This window comes from Lacerta agilis, chromosome 6 (assembly GCF_009819535.1).
Source record: "Lacerta agilis isolate rLacAgi1 chromosome 6, rLacAgi1.pri, whole genome shotgun sequence".
NCBI lineage: Eukaryota > Metazoa > Chordata > Lepidosauria > Squamata > Lacertidae > Lacerta > Lacerta agilis.
Genome location: NC_046317.1, coordinates 86,483,780 through 86,505,862, shown reverse-complemented (window position 1 = coordinate 86,505,862; position 22,083 = coordinate 86,483,780). Strand labels below are relative to the sequence as shown.

The window sequence follows — 22,083 nt, the reverse complement described above, 5'->3', positions numbered from 1 at the left end:
CGGAGACGCGAACCCGGTTCACCAGATTACGAGACTACCGCTCTTAACCACTACACCACACTGGCTCCCAAGGGAAGTCATAGTCCTGCTCTATTCTGCCTTGGCTAGACCACACTTGCAGTACTGTGTCCAGTTCTAGGCACCACAATTAAAAAATGATATTGACAAGCTGGAATGTGTGCAGTGGAAGGGCAACCAAGATGACCAAGTGCCTGAAAACCAAGTATATTGCTTCCAGCCCTTTTGTGACATAATTAATAAATCATGCACAATTTCACCACAGCAAAGAGTAAAAGGAATAACATGGTTTTTGATGGAAGCCGAACTGCAGCAGAATGGAAGCAGGGCTGCCAAGAATGTGGATCAGAATGGAAATTGATGGCTTCTTACCCCCCCTCCCCAACACAGAATTGAGTCCTGTGTTCCCTGATCACATGTCCATCCAGTCAAACCACTATTCCCCATAGTCCCTCATTCTAGCACAAGAGTTCTAGATTAGCATATACATATCTATGTGGTGTATCTGGTGCTAAACTGGAGCTCAGCATAGTTCCTCACACAAATACTGTCCTGCTTGCTTATTGTACATTCACCTGCATTTTAAACTTTCCCTCCCTTTTTCTTTCATTCTCTATATTTTGTAGATCTGCACTAACCAGTTGAAACCCTGTTGCCACAGAACATTTATCCAAAGGTGCAAATATGTAATTTTCAGTGCCGATAACAAAAATTCAGCCCCCCCCCCCATTTTCTCCGGGGTAACTAGCCCATGAGTGAGTAGTCACAGAGAGGCATGAGACTATTTAGTGTATGATTTCACCTTGGTGGTCTTGTGCCAATAGTGCCCAGACAATATTTCTTTTTCTCAATGAATCATAGAATCATAGAGTGGGAAGAGACCACAAGGGCCATCCAGTCCAACCCCCTGCCAAGCAGGAAACACCATCAAAGCATTCCTGACAGATGGCTGTCAAGCCTCCGCTTAAAGACCTCCAAAGAAGGAGACTCCACCATACTCCTTGGCAGCAAATTTCACTGTCAAACAGCTCTTACTGTCAGGAAGTTCTTCCTAATGTTCAGGTGGAATCTTCTTTCTTGTAGTTTGAATCCATTGCTCCATGTCCGCTTCTCTGGAGCAGCAGAAAACAACCTTTCACCCTCCTCTATATGACATCCTTTGATATATTTGAACATGGCAATCATATCACTCCTTAACCTTCTCTTCTCCAGGCTAAACATACCCAGCTCCCTAAGCCGTTCCTCATATGGCATCGTTTCCAGGCCTTTGACCATTTTGGTTGCCCTCCTCTGGACACGTTCCAGCTTGTCAGTATCCTTGAACTGTGGTGCCCAGAACTGGACACAGTATTCCAGGTGAGGTCTGGCCTTTCTGTGTTGAATGGATTCTGTATAGCATTGTGTGTGCGCGCTTTGATTTTTGGAGGGAGAAGGAATGTTGTAATTTGCTCCTTTAATAGCTTGCTGTACGCAACAGAGTTTAGATTGATTGGCCCTCCTTTGTGTGTGACAGAGGAATAGAAGGCAGTTTCACTATTCTCCAGCCATCCATGTTCCCTGTAAGCTTTCAAATGTGCCAACCATAAGTCTTACTTGAAGCAAAACAGAGAGCTATCACAGGGGGTGGCGACAAGAGGAAGAATATACTTCCTTCCCTGCATGCAATTCTGTGTGGTAATGAAAATAATAGAATGAAATTTTAAGATCATTTTGTTTCAGATGTGCTGTAAAATGCTAAATGAGATGTTAATGATTTACAACCAGGTCTCTGCATGGTTACTTGGGAGTGATTCCTGTTTTATTCGGGTGGCCTTACTCATAAGAAAGTGGGCAAAGAATGGTAGCCCAAGCCCCAATGAGATGAGTTAGTCCCATTGTTTGCACGTGGAACTTAGTCACAACTAATGTAGCTGAGCATTAGTTCAGCCCAACCATTTATCAGTAGATGTGGGGGGAGGAAAATGGCCTTTCTGTGTTGAATACAATGGGTCCGGGGGTGTTTGCATGCAGTTTACAAATTCATATTCTGTATTTTTCCGTGCATAAGACTATATTTCCTCCCATTTTTTTTTTAAGTTTAAAATTGGTGGTCGTCTTATACACGGAATGTTGCAAAATGTTTATTTCTCAATTTCGGGGTAAAAAAAAATAGGGGTCATCTTGTACATGGGGGCGTTGTATACACGAAAAATACGGTAATCAACTGTAGTGTTTCTCAAATTTGCATTTCATTGCATTAGATTTGCATTTAAATTTCCCTTGGTTAAAGTGAACCGAGAAATTAGAACCCAGCCTATTTGGAATCAACGAAAGCACCAAACCCAAAGCTCATTTTAAGAATATGCATTTGCAGAGGATACAGTGCAACCTTCCTCCTATAGGGACCTGCTCCTGTTCAAGGTCCTAGCCTGCCGTTCCCTCCAAGCAAATCATTCTGCTCCTCCTCCCTCCTGTTCCATTTTTCTTTTCCAGCTGCCATTCTGTTTTCCATGGCTGCTGAACATACTCGACTCTTACTGGGCTATTTTGAACAGGGGTTAGCAAACTTTTCCAACAGGGGGCCGGTCCACTGTCCATCAGACCTTGTGGGGGGCCAGACTATATTTTTTTTTGGGGGGGGGGGAATGAACTAATTCCTATGCCCCACAAATAACCCAGAGATGCATTTTAAATAAAAGCACACATTCTACTCATGTAGATTCCCGGACTGTCTACAGGCTGGATTTAGAAGGCGATTGGGCCGGATCCGGACACCGGGCCTTAGTTTGCCTACCCATGATTTTGAGACTTTGGTTTCTGTTGCTGCTGCTGCTGCTGTTACTCCCTTTGTTTTTTCATATAATGATGTTTTTGTATTTATTATAAACTCAGAGTTGATCTTGGGGTTCTGGTATGGACCAAAAGAAACGCCATAAGCAGCAGCAGTGTGTGTGTTTTTGTGTCTGTGGTGCCTTTCCACTGCTGCTGGTGCTGTACTTGCTGGGGCAGAGATGGGTTGGAGCAAAGTGGTAGTGAGGTCAGGGGAGCTATGGGCTGGTGATGGTTGCCCCACAGGTGTGTGCAACCTCACTGCTGACTCATCCCCCATTACAGGTTACAGCAGCACTGCCTCTGAAAAGCAGGCACTGCTACTCTTCCCCTCTCAAAAAGCACTGCAGTGCAAGTCTGGAGTCTTCCCACCCCTACCTAAGGGGAGTGTCAGTTCACAGCAATGGACACACTTCCAGTAGTAAGGGTGAGAAAGTGGTGGGTACATGAGTCAGAGGTGTAGGAAGCCGCTTGGGCACCTGGAGCAACAAACATGACATGCACCCAAGGGCGGGGTGTTGCTACGTAGTTCGCATGCGCAGCATTGCTATGTATGACACATGTGCCGTACGTAGTGACGCTGCACATGCACTGTACATAGCGGGTTGCCGCCGCCGCCGCTCTAGCGCCGTATGGATGGTGCCGGGATCTTCCGCTCACGGCTGCAGCTGCGAACGGAGGATCCTCTACATGCGACTGCAGCCGTGAGCAGAGGATCCCGGCACTGTCCGTATGGCGCTGGAGTGCTGCTGCCGGCAAACCGCATGCCTTGTCACCCCCGGAGACGTGGCACTGGGAGCGCACCGCCCCCACCACTTCCCCATTGCTACGCCCCTGACCTGAGTGTAACAGGGGGAAATCTGTAATTTTCTGTTACTGCTGTCTAGGTTGTAGCCTGGTTTAAATATGATATTTAACAATAATAACACTGAACAACAATATAATTGGCAGCTGCAGTGAATGGAAGTGTATAAATGGAAGTGGGTTCTGTTTAAGTAATGAAATAGTGACTGTGTTGAACATGACATGTCGACCTGCATTTTAATTATATTGTGAAATCTAATAAAATATCAATTCAGGGTGGTTGCTTTTTTCCCTTTCAGCATTGGGAACTCGTTTAGCTAGGACTGCTGCATTGTTAAAATATTCTTTTGTTCATTCAAAGATTAGCAGCTTTAAAAGAAATCCCAGATATGATAATATCTTAACACTGGCAGTTCTTCGAGGGTAATTAACAACTAGTTCACATTGAGACCTTAGCAGAAGCTCAAATAGTAATGTGCAGTAGGACAATCACAGAGGCCAGCCAGATGATCAGGAGAAGCTTGCAAGCAGGACCTGAGTGCAATAACGCTCTCGCATCCCAGCAAGTGGTATTCAGTGGAGGCAGAACACAGTATTCCAGGTTAGTCATCCTGGATCGCAGAGGCTATAGGCAAGAGCGACTCATTTGGCCTTGCCTGGATCCCAGGATCATGCATTCTGGGACAGCACAGGAAATTTTTGCTATCACTTTTCTTAACAAACATATATCTATATGATTTCAAGGAGAAGGTGTAGGGTGGAGACATCCTCCTGTGTACACAGTAACACAGTTTTCAGTGTATCTTCTAAGCAACACCAATGTTATTAAACCTTTGCCAACTGCCCATGTTCCAATCCAAGATGTCCCATTTAATAAGAGGTAGCTGAAAGACTTGAGCAATCCCCCAACAGTGAACTCAGGTGTAGAGTGTCGATATAGTTTGAGCCAACATGGAGCTACTCGTTATCGAGAGGGAGACCTCAATATACTAAGGGGAACTTTGAAGGTATCTCCACAAACTTCGCCATCCACACACAGTCCATGAAGTATGATGGCAGTAAAGCAAACAGGAGTTGGAAAATGCTTCATCAGTGAGGTGGGCATTCTGGAAGTTTGTTTTGAGAAGGTTAATAGCCGACAACTTCCAAGTCTCAAGTGCCAGACCTCAACAAAAGAAAGTCTGTCAAGATATGCAGGAATCCAGGAAGATGGCTTAAAGAGAAAGAGGAACTTACGTAAGACTCGGACGCCATGCTTCAGGGCTTGTACACGGCCAGGCTCCATGGACATGCTGAGCATTGTTTGCTGCCCTCCAATAGTGCACACCTGGTTTTCTTGTGCGGCTTGCTTGAACATGATGATGAGCTGGTTGGCAATTATGGTGTTCAAGACGGAGATGACAACCATTGGGAAAACGAAGGAGATGAAAGCGTTGACCTGGATGAGAGAGGACAGAATTATTCATCATCATCATCATCATCATCATCATCATCATCATCATCATCCTAGCAGTGATGATAATAATGAGGAGGAATGCAGAGAGAAGAAACACCATGGTGCACCTGGAGGAGCACAACCGAACGCCTTCATCTGCCCCAGCTGCAACAAAACATGTCTCTCTCACACCAGTCTCTACAGTTACAGCAGGTGCTGTAACTGTCCAACAGTTTGACTTCACCTCCAAAGGCGCTCTCCTCCATTATGTCTCAAGATAGATGGATTACCTTCTAAATCACCATATCAGGGCAATTTACATGTAAGATAACTAAAAGCCAGTCAAAACAAAACAAAAAACAAAACAAAACAAAACAAAACAAGATATACCTGTACATTTAAAACAAGACAAAAAACCAGCAAAGGTGACACCGGTGGTAAAGACCCATATATTCTGTGGGAAAGCCTGTTGGAGCTAACATTCCTTCAATTGTTTTTTTTTGGAATTTGCATATAGTGGATGCCTGTCGTATCTCAGCAGGAATGCTATTCCACACAACAGGGGCAGCTGCACGAAAAGCCCTGCTCTGAGTTATTGTGGAGCAGGCTTTTGGCATATTTGGAACTTGCAGGAGAAACTATCTGGAAGACTGCAGTGATCTACTGATAAAATAGGTAGTAACTTGGTCCTGAGTTTATATGTTAGCAATGGCACCATGAACTTGGCCCAGTAGCAGATTGGCAGCTAGGGCAAATTCCGCAAACAAGGTGTTGTCTGCTGGTGGTAGGTTGCAACTAGAAGTGTGTGTGTGTGTGTGTGTGTGTAATTTTTATTAGTTTTCCATTTAATGATATACAATCATAACATTATTATCCATTTTATCTCTCTGGCTCTTTAGAGCCCACCATCTGCCTTCCCTCCTGCCTCATGGCTTTCAAAATCAACCTTGATATCATTGCATTTTATACGTTTTCCAATTCTAATTTCACTCATTACAAAAAGACATTTAAGTTTAACTTAAAAGAAAGAGGGAGAAAGTTTCTCATTACAAGTCTCCAGACAACCCTGATAGTGATGTTAACTGCTTACAGTAATCTTTCAAATATCGTATAAATTTACTCCAGTCCTTTTGGAATACTTGATCACGCTGGTTTTGGATCTTTCCTGTCAGATTTGCCAGTTCCGCAAAGTCCATCATTTTTGTCTCCCACTTTTCTTTAGTTGGTAATTCTTGCTATTTCCATTTTTGGGCTAAGAGAATTATTGCCGCTGTTGCTGCATACATAAGCAGTCCTTTATCTTCCCTTAGTATTTCCCTTTTATCTTCCCTTGTATTGGGTCATGAAGAGTCGGACACAACTAAACGACTAAACCACAGCCACAACAACAGTATTTCTTCACCTAGTTGCTATGTTCTACACCAGCTACTGCCTCTGGATCCAACCATAAGGGTTTTTTTTATATAAAAAAATTAAATCTTTATTTTATTGTTCATCAATACATTGACAATACATTCACATATTACAGATATACAAACAAAACAAACATACAGTCTTACACATCTTAAAAATACTAATCCACACTCTCCCTTACATCTACTTCCTTTTCCCACCACCCTTCTATACCCCACTCCCCACCCAGTGCTGACTTCCAATCAACTCAGTTGCAATTCCTTTCCATTTCTCTTTCCCCGCCTTAACAAACTATTATTCCAATTTCTTATTCCTTTACAATTCCCCATTGTTATCCAGCTTGTTTAATTTCCAATATTTATAACAGAACTTGTTTATTCTAATAGGAGTTCTGGCTTTTCAACATAATTTTGTAAATACCTTTTAAACACTTCCCAGTCTTTGTCTGTCCTTTCTCTTGAAGACCTTCCAATTTCTTCCATTGTTTTGGACATATTTTAATACTCTAGAAGTTTGGCAAGCCATTCTATTTTTGTTGGAATTACCCCACTTTTCCATTATTTCGCTATAACCTTGCGGTTACTGGATCCAACCATAAGGGTTACTCCACATAGTGAGCAGCCAAAAGAGTCTGGCACTGATATTTTGTCCGCCTTTGAAGGTGTTGGGAACAATAGCAATGGCGGGGAACTGGGTAATGGGCATTAAATTTAACAGCGCACACAAGACTGGTGGTTGTTGTTGAATTAATTTAAACACTGCTAATGTCAAAATAGACATCCCAGCAACTTAGAAGTATAAAAACGGTTATATAACCGTTGAAACATATACTTCCATAATCACACCACACAACTGGAATACACCATAGGGCACTCCCATTCAAATATTAAAATATAAACAGCCTATTAAAATAAGCAATAAAGCAACCCCATTGAGTACAATCTTTCCCATGGAAAGTTGTGACGTCATCAAGAGCATCGTGAATTATATTCTAGAATTTAATAACAGTGGCAAACTATGACTGCAAAAAAAAGGAAGCTGGAAGGAAGAAAGGAAACACACGATTCTCCTCCTTCTACTCTTTCTTTAAGGAATGGATGATCAAATAGGGAGATGGACAGTTATGTCAAAGCTTGCAAAATGTATTTGCCTAAGAGACAGCAGACAGCACTTTGAGACTTTTTGCATTAATGGTTTCCCTTTTACCGGCTTCATAAAAGAAAATGCAGTTTGAAGATTGACTTGTATAAAAGCCTTTTCCATATTGCAAATATTATATGTTTCTGCGCTTCTGTCTATTTTCCATACTTGGCAGAAGAAGAAAAAGTTGCTTCTAAGGAATTAAGTTTTTGTCCATGAAAGTTTTTGCACCACAAAAAAATGGTTAGCTTTTGAGTTGTTGTTTTTTTAAATAGTTGTTGTTGTTGTTCAGTCATTCAGTCATGTCCGACTCTTTGTGACCCCATGGACCAGAGCACGCCAGGCACGCCTATCCTTCACTGCCTCTCGCAGTTTGGCCAAACTCATGTTAGTAGCTTCGAGAACACTGTCCAACCATCTCATCCTCTGTCGTCCCCTTCTCCTTGTGCCCTCCATCTTTCCCAACATCAGGGTCTTTCCTAGGGAGTCTTCTCTTCTCATGAGGTGGCCAAAGTACTGGAGCCTCAACATCATGATCTGTCCTTCTAGTGAGCACTCAGGGCTGATTTCTTTGAGAATGGATAGGTTTGATCTTTTTGCAGTCCATGGGACTCTCAAGAGTCTCCTCCAGCACCACAATTCAAAAGCATCAATTCTTCGGCGATCAGCCTTCTTGATGGTCCAGCTCTCACTTCCGTACATTACTACTGGGAAAACCATAGCTTTAAATAATTTTTAAATAGAGGATTAGACAAATACATTGTTGACCAGCCTATCAATAGCTGCTAACCAGCATGACTTAAAAAGCTCAGCAATTGGCAACCCTACGATACTGATGAATACATAAAGACATTATAAATTAGAATGGAGAAAAAGCCATATAAACATTAACATATTCCCTCCTCTCATAGCTCCCGTCCTCCAATAGTAGTGGCAACAACATTGGCAGCACAGTAACAAAAAGCAATAGTATACTCCCATCCATTAACCAGCAGAGAAAAATAAAAACTCAACACTCCTCTCTTTAGCCCTAATCCAGAGGAATCTGCCATGTCAACCCGACTCAGATATTTTCTGGGCTCCCAAACCTGGCAAAGTACTCAGTGCCCATACATTGTTGGTGCTCTCAGTGCATCACCTCATTCTCTAAATTAGAGATAAACCTGTGATGGAAATTGCAGAGTGGTGGGGAATATGAAAGCTCTAACTATAGAACACATGCATTCAAGAGGCAAAACCTTGGGTACAGGGTTGGACTAAATTAAAGTTTATGGTCCATTTACTCCGCCATTGCTCCCATGTTAACTGGCATAAGCATTTGATATTCTTATCTACTGTAAATAGCCAGCAGGATCCCTTTGGGCAGCTGTGATGCAAGTTAACACTTTACAATATTAATGATTCCTGATGCACAATTGCTGGTTCATTCATCTTTCTTTAAAAATATATATATATAATCTGGGCTCTCCTTGAACTCCATTTTATTCCTTTCTCTCTAGAAAGCTGTCTTCTTTGTGTGTGAAGTTTAATGATTGGTCTCTATAGCCCGTGATCCCATTAGCCAATAACCTCTGCCCCAGAGGATTGAAATTGATTGAACAAACAAATCCAAGTTATAGCATTTATGAAACCCTCAGTATGTGTTTTTCAATAAGGCAAACACTACTGATATTAACTTGTGCTTGACTCTGAAGGAAACTCAAACATTGAATGTGATCAAGATCTGTTGCTTTTCAACCAATGTGTAGCCATATCTTCACTAGAACCTTAAATTTCTTTGAAGTGAGTTTAATTATCACAGCACCCATCAAATAATGGTGGAAACCATTGCTCTGTGAGGTTGTTCGGACCCCTGCCCCCTCCCCCCAGAATTACAGTTTCCAGGGTTTCTAGGCTGGGTGCTGTGAAAAGTTTAGAGCTGGTTTAGATTTGTAGGCTAGCCATTTTCCTATTAAGGAAGCATGTGGGATGCAGGTGGTGCTGTGGTCTAAACCACTGAGCCTCTTGGACTTGCCGATCAGATGTTCGGTGGTTCGAATCCACACAATGGGGTGAGCTCCCGTTGCTCTGTCCCAGCTCCTGCCAACCTAGCAGTTCGACAGCACACTAGTGCAAGTAGATAAATAGGTACCGCTGTGGCGGGAAGGTAAATGGTGTTTCTTTGAGCTACGGTGTTCCGTTGCACCAGAAGTGGTTTAGTCATGCTGGCCACATGACCTGGAAAGCTGTCTGTAGACAAATGCCAGTTCCCTCGGCCTGAAGTGAGATGAGTGCTGCATCCCATTGTCTCCTTTGACTGGATTTAACTATCCAGGGGTCCTTTACCTTTACTGTTTTAAGGAAGAAACAAAATTAAAAAAAATTCCTTCCAGTAGCACCTTGGAGACCAACTAAGTTTGTTATTGGTATAAGCATTCGTGTACATGCACACTTCTTCAGGCACATGAAAGCTCACACCAATAACAAACTTAGTTGGTCTCTAAGGTGCTACTGGAAGGATTTTTTTTTTTATTTTGTTTCGACTACGGCAGACCAACACGGCTACCTACCTGTAACTTTTAAAGGAAGCACAGCCTCAGCAATGGGTTCCACACACAGTAACAGCAGCAAATTAAATATCAAATCAACTGGCTTCACACAAATATTCCTGTAAGTCATTTCAACAAATTCCTCCTTCTGATCTTTCCATCTCCAGTTCTGTTCCCCTAAGTCACCCTAATGTGCCATAACCTGGCTGATGCTTTGTACGACCACCAGCAAATAACACAGTTGAAAGGTTTCTAACAGCAGGAAGGTGCTGGGTTGGATCTCTCCAAAAGCGTCATTAAGAGCTGCCTTGCATTGGCTGCCAACTCTCTGATGCTTTTAAAATTGTGGATGATGAAAGAAGCGCAATTCCCAGTTCTGCAGAAACTGCAACTTCTGAAGAAGTGTGCATGCACACGAGAGCTCATACCAATAACAAACTTAGTTGGTCTCTAAGGTGCTACTGGAAGGATTTTTGTTTATTTTGCAACACAAATGTTTGGCCAAATAATTTATACAGTAAAAGACATAGTAATTTGCTACTGCCATGTGTGCCAACTTGGATGTCTTTAAAAGGGTCTCAGAGCAATTCATGGAGGATAAGTCACAATGGCTATGTTCAAGTTCCACTGATGGAGAGAGTATGTCTTTGAATACCAGTTGTGGGAAATCATAATTGTGGAGGGTGCTGTTGTGCTCAGGTCCTGCTTGCAGATTTCCCATGGGTATCTTCTGGTTGGACACATTGAGAACAGGATGCTGGGTTAGATGGACCTTTGCCCCGATCCAGCAAGGCCATGTTCAAATATATCAAAGGATGTCATATAGAGGAGGGAGAAAGGTTGTTTTCTGCTGCTCCAGAGAAGCGGACACGGGGCAATGGATTCAAACTACAAGAAAGAAGATTCCACCTAAACATTAGGAAGAACTTCCTGACAGTAAGAGCTGTTGGACAGTGGAATTTGCTGCCAAGGAGTGTGGTGGAGTCTCCTTCTTTGGAGGCCTTTAAGTGGAGGCTTGACAGCCATCTGTCAGGAATGCTTTGATGGTGTTTCCTGTTGGACTGGATGGCCCTTGTGGTCTCTTCCAACTCAATGATCCTATGATTCCTTTTATGCTCTTGCTTGAACAAGATGCCCATAACTTGCAACCCATTAAGTCAAGCCCAGCCTACCTGTCAAGTATGGGGCCCCACCTCTTCGGTTTTACCTGCCTCCTTGAGATTTAGAAAAGCTGGGATGGAGAAAGTTTGTGAAGTATCTGGACAGGTCCATGAGCTAATGGGCTGCATTTGACTTGGTAAGGTTTCTCCCCTCTTCTTCAGAGGGAGACGTGAAGCAGCCAGTCCCTTTGCACAGGCCTGGCTGGGACCAGCTACCACTTGGCTCTCATGCTGTGGACCTACCTGTAAAACACATTCAAAGCACATTCTTTCTCTCGAAGAATTCTGGATGCTGTAGTTGGCTAAGGATTGCTGGGCATTGTACCTCTGTGAGGGGTAAACAACACTGCCCAGTATTCTTCGAGAGGGAAAGCACGCTTCAAATATGCTTTTAAAAATACAGTGTGTATTTTCTACCAGAAATATCTCTATTGTCAGCCCTTCAACCCACCCTCCCTATTTTCAGGTTTCGACATTGGCCTTGCTATGGACCTTGGTTGGTTGCCGTTGAGGGGGCCTGGTAGGAATTTTTCCACTTGGCAAATTGGCATGGGCCATTTGGTTTTCGCCTACCTCATAGCAATCGTCACAACTTTGTAAGGTTTGGCGGTTAGGCACTGGTTGATCTTATGATGGGGGAGGGGAGGTTTGGCCATCACCTGCCCCAACCAGCTTAAGGGTATTCTGTTAAAGTAATCCGGGGATGTGGATCTTGTCCGAAGCCCAGGGCAGGGCTAGGGCCGTGCCACGACCCCATTGAGAACCCAGGGGGAGCTCGAGTTGGTTTGCATCAACGGGGCTCCCCCTACCGGTGGTTGACCCTTACAGGACTCCCTGCATGACGGGCAGGAGTCAGATATAGCTGGGTCAATTCCAATGCCTAAGCCAATACCGCTCACATTCTGTAACCAATAAAGTTGTGGCCTAAATTTGCCCAATAACCATTAACCTAATATCTGTGTCCTTGTGTCTTATTCAACAATGAGGGGGTGGCATTGGGGTATCAATATGCAAAAGGCAGGCTATGGGCAAGACTGATCCAGACCAACTTTTTTACAACTTTCTAATTCCTGGGCTTTGCGTGATTGCTAGCTTTACACAACAACAGCACACTATTACTTTCTTCTTATGAAACAGGATAGCAGATGGACTATGTTCTCTCTCCGTGGAAATCATTTAACCAAGACTTGGGAGATGTCATAAAAAGGCAAGAGCGGGGCTGGAATTATTTATGGTCACCACAAAACCATGACATGAATTGAAGCTTCACAGGAGAGGCACCTCCATTGATTAATTGACTTTTGATGGTTCAGAATTCTTGGAAACATTTATTATATTGGGCCTGTTTACTAGACATTTCTTAAACCATTAAACTTGGGTTGTTAGCAGTAAAACTTGTAATGATTTTCTCTCTCTTTTTGCCAACTTGCAAAGGGCAGGCTGATACCATTTCCCAAAATGCACTGCTTCCCACCACATCCAATTATTCCCGCATAATTGGATACAGCTTCTGCTCAAGCACTCCTGCTGTCTAGTCAGTCTATCCTGCCTGTCATCAAATTATGGGTTTGTGAAACTTGCCCTTTGTGCATCCACATATATTTTCAATTTCCCGGGCATGCTCGAGATTGATCCAGAAAACTGGAGACATAACTTTTGCAACGTTGATCCAAATCCTGGATCCGTTGCAAATCCAATGCATGTTATTATTCTGCTCCTGATGCCGTTCTGCATGATAACCCTAATAAGCACAAACCTCCAAACAGCGCAAATCATTATTTTATTTATATCCTACTTACTATAAAAAAATTGTCTCAAAGTGACTTGTAATTTTCTTTTCCTTTTTCAAAAAGAAGTATGAATACCAAATTTAAAATAACCAGAATAGAAAAATAGTGATTAACTAAAAGTGCTCAGTCTGCAGCAACCGAAAAAGATAACACCCCATCACACCCAAATAAAAGATGAACACCAATTAAGAGGGGAATGCCTTTACCCAGTGTCTAAAGTCTGATAGTGATGGTGCGAGGTGCATCTCTCTGGGGAGAGCTTTCCAGCTGGGAAGCCACCAATGGGAATTGATTCTTGCAGAATCAGGACCGGCCCAAGCCCACCCATGAGGTGGCTGAGGAAGCTGCCTCAGGAGGTAGAAGCCCAAGAGACGGTGTGCCTTGGGGGCCCTGCCCACACACTCCACCACTTTCCAGTGAGATCTTGCCAAAATCTCATCAGATCTCAAAGGTAAAGGTAAAGGTAAAGGTAAAGACCCTGACCGTTAGGTCCAGTCGCAGATGACTCGGGGGTTGTGGCGCTCATCTTGCTTTACTGTTGTAAAATTAATTGCTTAGATAAGCAGCAGCGGACTGGACTGCTTTCGGATGCTTACGATCTGGGTCCACACGCTTCCTCCTGTGCATTCGTCTCACAGTTCAAAGCAGAGCAGAGCAGTTCTTAGCAGAGCAGCGCAGCACAGCTTAGTCCCTAAGAATAAGGCTTCTAGAGTCTGTAGTCTTTTATCTACAAACTACTTTATTCACAAGCTATATACAGATCAGACTGGAGCACACTCCTGTAGCATGGTGCTCACACAAGCGAAACCGAAAGCAGAATGGTACAGACAATAACTTCAATACATCAGAAGTACATATCCAGAGAGGGACGTCACATCCTTTCCAGGCTTAACCCTGTGTTAACCTAATAGTACAACAAGCCAGCATAATATAATAATAATAATTTATTATTTGTACCCCGCCCATCTGGCTGGGTCTCCCCAGCCACTCTGGGCGGCTTCCATCAAACATTAAAATACATTTAAAATATCACAGTTTAAAAACTTCCCTAAACAGGGCTGCCTTTAGGAATTTTCTGAATGTCAGGTAGTTGTTTATTCCCTTGACTTCTGATGGGAGGGCGTTCCACAGGGCGGGCGCCACTACCGAGAAGGCCCTCTGCCTGGTTCCCTGTAGTTTTGCTTCTCGCAGTGAGGGAACCGACAGAAGGCCCTCGGCGCTGGATCTCAGTGTCCGGGCTGAATGATGGGGGTGGAGACGCTCCTTCAGGTATACAGGACCGAGGCCGTTTAGGGCTTTAAAGGTCAGCACCAACACTTTGAATTGTGCTCGGAAACGTACTGGGAGCCAATGTAGATCTCTCAGGACCGGTGTTATGTGGTCCCGGCGGCCCCTCCCAGTCACCAGTCTAGCTGCCGCATTCTGGATTAATTGCAGTTTCCGGGTCACCTTCAAAGGAAGCCCCACATAGAGCGCATTGCAGTAGTCCAAGCGGGAGATAACTAGAGCATGTACCACTCTGGCGAGACAGTCCGCGGGCAGGTAGGGTCTCAGCCTGCGTACCAGATGGAGCTGGTAGACAGCCGCCCTGGACACAGAATGAACCTGTGCCTCCATGGACAGCTGTGAGTCCAAAATGACTCCCAGGCTGCGCACCTGGTCCTTCAGCTTCTGGGTCAAGTGGCCAGCAAGACCAAGCCGCTTCTGGCGAACCAGAGCAGCGCACGGAAACGCCGTTTACCTTCCCACCGGAGCGATACCTATTTATCTACTTACACCTTGACATGCTTTCGAACTGCTAGGTTGGCAGGAGCGGGGACTGAGCAACGGGAGCTCACCCCGTCGCGGGGATTCGAACCGCCGACCTTCTGATCGCCAAGCCCTAGGCTCAGTGGTTTAACCCACAGTGCCACCCATGTCCCAAGAGATCTCATAGAGCGGCGTACAATATCTCATGAGATTTTGGCAGGACAAGCCATAGCTGCTGCTTTGCAGATGCCTTCCCACAACCCAGGTAAGGCAGGCTGTGGTGTTGACGGTGGGGTGACACCTTCCTGTTTTGCCTCAGGTGGCAAAATGGGACACGCTGTCCTTGCCTGCAATAAAACACGAGTCTGGAGTGGCTCCATAATAATATTCACCTGTCCCTCCTCAGTTTCTCCAGATTAGCTTTATCATTAACTGCCCGGATCTCTGTTATTTCTCCCAATATTTTTACTTGCTTCAATTCATTGCCACATCAGAGGTCCGAATAGTGAGAAATTGGGGGCTGGTATGAAAGTAGCGGTCAATCAGCAGAGCTGGATATAATAATTTCAGCAGTGTGGGATGGCAATCAGGCCCTGGAGTGTTGTAGAAAGATCATAGCTATAGATTAGGGCCAATCCCATCTTGGCTACACACAGATATCAGTAGTGTTTGAGTGTTAAATTCCCTACTGGAAACAAGCCAACAGTGCCTCATATTTCTTGCCAGCTAGACAAAACGAGGCACTAACCGACTTCCATCCGGCTATCAGGCTGCTGATCACTGGGGGTGAAAAGCAATTCGGTTGCCTCGTTGCTAACATTTGAGAGACGCAATTATTTCTTTGGGACCAAAGTAATTTCCAGTATTTATGAAATAGCTAGCCATCAGACTCCACTCCCCATCTGACCTGGGTTGACCTGCAGCTGCTGTGTGAAATAATTGGATAGCATTGACCTGGGAATGGAGGGATTGGGTTGGGGGGAGGGGAGGGGAAGGGAAAGAGGAAGAGAGTGCTGCCACTTTCCCCCACCATTCCAAGAAACAGAGAGATGCTATTTCCAACCACCTAGGTGAGAAGTCTACAATTTAGTTGACCCCACCACTACCGTTCAAAAAAGGTTATAAGTTGGATCCAGCAGAAGACTCCCTGCTCTGACTGCCACACACACACATACACACACACACCACCTTTCCTCCACAGAGTTCATGGTTAAGAGCAGTAGACTGGTAATCTGGTGAACTGGGTTCGTGTCCCCGCTCCTCCACACGCAGCTGCTGGGTGACCTTGGGCTAGTCACACTTCTTTGAAGTCTCTCAGCCCCACTCACCCCACAGAGTGTTTGTTGTGGGGGGAGGAAGGGAAAGGAGAATGTTAGCTGCTTTGAGACTCCTTTGGGTAGTGATAAAGCGGGATATCTAATCCAAATTCTTCTTCTTCTTAGTGCTATTTTTCTAGAAAAAGAGGTGCTGGAACTCACCACAAACACCTCCCTTGTTAGAATGGCAATGGTACCCACCCGAGAGGTGCTGTAATGGAGCTGGAAAGCCCAGGTTCTCCTCCTTCCCAAAACCACACTGGGTCAGTTAATGCCAGAAGGCATGGCTGCATTCCATAGGTGCCAACACTTTGTGGCCCTGGGTGCCCGAGCACCCACAAAATTCCCCATGAAGGGGCTTGATAGCCACAAATTTTGGTGCCAGGGCCATGCATGCTAAATGGCACCCATGGCTGCAGGCCCCTACGGTTGTGGGACCAAGCTGGCCCTCTTGCTGCATGCTATCAGCAACCACACCATTCGCCACACCATAGTGCAAGGTCAGTTCACACCCGAAAAGTCTGTGAGGCAATAGCATTGAATTTTGTTTTTTTAAGCCTGCTCTGTAAACCATCTCTTGAAGAAGAAGAAGAAAGAGGGGAATCGTGAAAACCTGAGAGGAATGCTGTGCGCGTTCATTAATTTCAATGGCTCTACTCTCTCCTCATCACTATGATGGATAGGTGTACAGCCAATGATTCAGGACTGATAAAAGCAAGGACTTCTTCATGTGGCACATAGTTAAACTATGGAACTCGCTGCTGCAAGAGGCAATGATGGCCATCAACTTGAATGGCTTTAAAAGAAGATTGGACAAATTCATGGAGGAGACATCTGCCAATGGCTACTAGCCATAATGGCTATGGTCCACCTCCATGGTTGGAGGAAGGAATGCCTCTGAATACCAGTTGCTGGAAACCACAGGAGAGGAGAGTGCCCTGGTCCTTGGATCCTGTGTGCAGGTTTCTCATAGGCATCTGGCTGGCCACTGTGAGATCCTGGGCTAAATGGGCTTTAGGTCTGATCCAGCAGGTTCTGATTATGATCTTATGATTTGGAGCCGATATAGATGTGGAACATCTAGTGTGGATAGCCCTGGTGCCTAAGATTTTAAACAAACAAACAAACAAACAAACACATAAATAACGGATGTGTGTGTTTGTGTGTGTGGTGGTTCCTGAGTCATATGTGGACTGTGGTGTGTGAGAAAAGGCTTTACCCACCACTATGGTGCTAATCAGTCACTTTTCCTTCTGTGGTTTTCACAATGGGGAGGAAAGCTCCAATTGCTAATCACAGGTGTGTGTGAATAACAGGCACTGGAGGAATTCTGATCAGGACCTTAAAGGTTTAAAGCCTGACTTCTCCCGTGCCACCGTCTAGTTTGACCCTTAAAGTGGTGAAATAGCCAGCCGGGAAAGGGTTAAGTACCCCCTCTCCTGCTTTCTAAAGCACAGCCTCCCAATGCTGCTTTTCATTAAAAACAAACAAACAAAAGGGCTTCACTATTTACATCATTTGGGCACAATGCATACGGTAGTTTGGTCCTAGATATTCTGTGTTGCAGCTTAAAAGTCCCATGGAGCTCTTTATTCATCAAAATGCTCTTTTGCTTTCAACCATTATGAAAACTTCACAGCACTTCACAAGTTTGCTAAATGATTACACTTCTCCGTAAGTGTAAGAGAAAGTTGATTCTTTGACTTTGCCAAAGCAAAGGTCATTCAGAGAAGAACCAGTGAGCTCTAATATACACTCTACTCCCATGCCCAGTTTCTAAAACTTTCAGTTCCTATCTATGCAGGAGAGAAACTCTTGGCGCTTGTAGACAACAAATGCCCCCAGTCTTGAGCCTATCTGCCCACGGACTGTCTCGCCAGAGTGGTGCATGCTCTAGTTATCTCCTGCTTGGACTACTGCAATGCGCTCTACGTGGGGCTACCTTTGAAGGTGACCCGGAAACTACAACTAATCCAGAATGTGGCAGCTAGACTGGTGACTGGGAGCGGCCGCCGAGACCACATAACACCTGTCTTGGAAGACCTACATTAGCTCCCAGTATGTTTCCGAGCGGCATGAGTTTGGCCAAACTGTGGGAGGCGGTGGAGGATAGGGGTGCCTGGCGTGCTCTGGTCCATGGGGTCACGAAGAGTCGGACACGACTGAACGACTGAACAACAACAACAACAAATGTTTCCGAGCACAATTCAAAGTGTTGGAGCTGACCTTTAAAACCCTAAATGGCCTCGGTGCAGTATACCTGAAGGAGCTTCTCTACCCACATCGTTCTGCCCAGACACTGAGGTCCACCTTCTGGTGGTTCCCTCGCTGCAAGAAGCGAAGTTACAGGAAACCAGGCAGAGGGCCTTCTCGGTAGTCAAAGGAAGAAACGACTACAGTGGTACCTCGGGTTACAGATGCTTCAGGTTACAGATGCTTCAGGTTACAGACTCCGCTAACCCAGAAATAGTACCTTGGGTTAAGAACTTTGCTTCAGGATGAGAACAGAAATTGCGCGGCGGTAGCACAGCGGCAGCAGCAGGAGGCCCCATTAGATAAATTGGTATCTCAGGTTAAGAACAGTTTCAGGTTAAGAACGGACCTCCAGAACGAATTAAGTTCTTTACCCGAGGTACCACTGTACCAGACTTTTAGAAGACATCCGAAGGCAGCCCTGTTTAGGGAAGCTTTTAATATCTGAAGGACCATTGTATTTTAATATTTTGTTGGAAGTCGCAACAAAATAAATAAATAAATAAATAAATAAATAAATAAATAAATAATATTCTTCATTAATTAAGGAGACAACCCAAAGCCAAGATCCATCAGGCTGAGTGGTGTTTGGAGTAGGGGATCTCCAGCTGGGCGTAGGCTCAGCTGGGGCTATGCCACTTGAAATCTCCATTCCTTTCCACAATGCAATGCTGAATGGATATAGAATCATAGAACTGCAGAGTTGGAAAGAACCCCAAGGGTCATCTAGTCCAACCCCCTGCAATGCAGGAATCTCAGCTAAAGCACCCACAAGCATCCAACCTCTGCTTAAAAACCTCCAAGGAAGGAGGGTACCCAACCTCTGAGGGAGACCGTTTCACTATATGACATTGCACCTAGAGGAATTAATGTGTTTGCCAAGGTGGCTAGTTGGATTGCCTCTAGTATTATTAAAGAGGGGAATTTTTTTTATCCTTTTCAACTTTCTCAACAGAAGTAATCATTGAGGAAAAGACACAAAGGAACTGCAGGAATTGAAATCTTCACCAAACTGCACGTGCATAATATTTTCTAGAAATCTAGTAACAACATAATGGAGACATGATGCGCCAGTTTCCTAATGCACCTGTAACACTTTGGAAAGAAGACCACACAAATCAGAACTCCAGAATTGAGGTTGCAAATCACATGATTTGGAAGCATCACTCAAACAACCACAATTCTGAATTCCCCAGGCAGAGAAGCAGTTTAGAAAGCATCACTCATACATTATACAACCTGTTTGTATTTCAAGGACCACCTATGTTTCCAGCATTTACCCAACGTGATCCAGAGCCCCACGATTTTTGAGCAAGAACTACACAACCGATCTGCAACACTGGCCTGCAGACAGCCTTTCCACACAGAACATGGGTGGTAGACCACGAGCTGAAGTCAGAGGAGCAAGCATGGCTGAGCAATAATTGAAAACAAACAACTGGAAAATACTTTGAGATGGATGAGTAGGTGGAACCACGGAGCACAGTGCAAATTTTATAGCAGCAAAGGAAAGTGGGCTTGATGCCACATGATAGATCAAGAGTGTACATCTTCTGGGGGGGGGGCAACATTATTTTTCTTTCTCACTGATGTAGGGGGCACTGGAAAACCCTGTCGCATTTCATTTTTGGGGGGAAATGTCAAGAATGGCTTTGCAAACCCAGTGTCATGGCCCACCATGATGCATGAGAGAACATCAGATAAGGGACAGTAATTGGAACTGATGAAAGGAACATTCTTGTTTTAGAAATCCATTTGAGAGCAACGGCTTTTATCTCTGCTCTCTCCAGGTGTCCAAGGGATGTTTGAAGGGTGGGCTGGGGGGGGGGAACCAACCAAGAACTTCAGAGACTTGTATAGAATAAAAACCCAGTCTGGAACTTCTGAAAAAAATGAGGCCTGGCTGAAGACTGTGTTTGGTGGAGCAGAGCTCTGTTTACCCTAATGGAACAGCTTCCACTGCTCTGTGGACAGTGAATGAGAGATTAAGAACAGAAGAACAGAAGAACAGAATAAGAGCCTGCTGGATCAGGCCAATAGCCCATCTAGTCCAGCATCCTAGATGGCCAAACCAGGAAAGCCCATAAACAGGACCCAAGCATAATAATAATAATAATAATAATAATAATAATAATAATAATAATTTATTATTTGTACCCCGCCCATCTGGCTGGGTCTCCCCAGCCACCCTGGGCGGCTTCCATCAAATATTAAAATACATTTAAAATATCACAGTTTAAAAACTTCCCTAAACAGGGCTGCCTTCAGGTATTTTCTGAATGTCAGGTAGTTGTTTATTCCCTTTACCTCTGATGGGAGGGCGTTCCACAGGGCGGGCGCCACTACCGAGAAGGCCCTCTGCCTGGTTCCCTGTAGCTTTGCTTCTCGCAGTGAGGGAACTGACAGAAGGCCCTCGGCGCTGGATCTCAGTGTCCGGGCTGAATGATGGGGGTGGAGACGCTCCTTCAGGTATACAGGACCCAGGCCGTTTAGGGCTTTAAAGGTCAGCACCAACACTTTGAATTGTGCTCGGAAACGTACTGGGAGCCAATGTAGATCTCTCAGGACCGGTGTTATGTGGTCCCGGCGGCCACTCCCAGTCACCAGTCTAGCTGTCGCGTTCTGGATTAATTGCAGTTTCCGGGTCACCTTCAAAGGTAGCCCCACATAGAGCGCATTGCAGTAGTCCAAGCGGGAGATAACTAGAGCATGTACTACTCTGGCAAGACAGTCTGCGGGCAGGTAGGGTCTCAGCCTGCATACCAGATGGAGCTGGTAGACAGCCGCCCTGGACACAGAATTAACCTGCACCTCCATGGACAGCTATGAGTCCAAAATGACTCTCAGGCTGCGCACCTGGTCCTTCAGGGGCACAGTTACCCCATTCAGGACCAGGGAGTCCCCCACACCCACCCGCCCCCTGTCCCCCCCAAAACAGTACTTCTGTCAGCATTCAACCTCAATCTGTTAGCCACAAGAACACCCTCCCCTCCTGTGGTTTGCAGAAACTGGTATTTAGAAGCATTTAGAAGCATTGCTGCCTCCAGCTGTAGAGACAGAACAAAGCAATCATGGCTGGTAGCCACTCATAGTCCTATCCTTCATGAATTTGTCTAGTCCTCTTTTAACCAAGTTGGTACCCATCACTGCCTCCTTCTGCTTCTGGCTTCAAAATAATAGAATCATAGAACTGTAGGGTTGGAAGGGACCCTGAGGACCATCTAGTCCAACCCCTTGCAATGCAGTAATATGCAGCTATCCACCGGGATTGAACCTGCATCCTTGGCGTTATCAGTACCCTGTTCACTTCGGCTGGTGCAGGCTAAATATGCCTCTATTTTTAAGTATTCAAAACCTCAGCAAATTGGTGTTTGTGCCAAGGATGGTCTTTGTCTGGAATTCCAGAGTGTCTCCAAACACTCTTCCTCTACCATTTGGTTGAGGACCAGCCCTTCATATTTCCTAACGGGAACCTTTGACTGACTGCATGCAAAGCATGCACTCTTCCATGGAGCTCTCCTCTGGCCCCTCCTTTAACCCCAGGTGAGTGCCTGAAGGATCCACAAGCTCTCCTATTCCATAAAGCCAGAGGACCAGAGTGAAGTCCCTAAGACAGTTAGAAAGCACCTTGTACGCCTCCTTCCGGCAACTCCTGCAGCCAAGCTGGTG

At 44.9% G+C, this 22,083-nt stretch overlaps 1 protein-coding gene across 1 annotated transcript in view; it reads right to left on the bottom strand.

The window, feature by feature from the left end:
• Positions 1-22,083, bottom strand: part of NTSR1 (neurotensin receptor 1) — a 126,935-nt gene that overhangs the window by 14,443 nt on the left and 90,409 nt on the right. Inside the window, exon 2 of the mRNA XM_033153697.1 lies at positions 4,867-5,068. Within this exon, the coding sequence (XP_033009588.1) occupies positions 4,867-5,068 (202 nt within the window). The remainder of the gene's footprint in view (positions 1-4,866; positions 5,069-22,083) is intronic.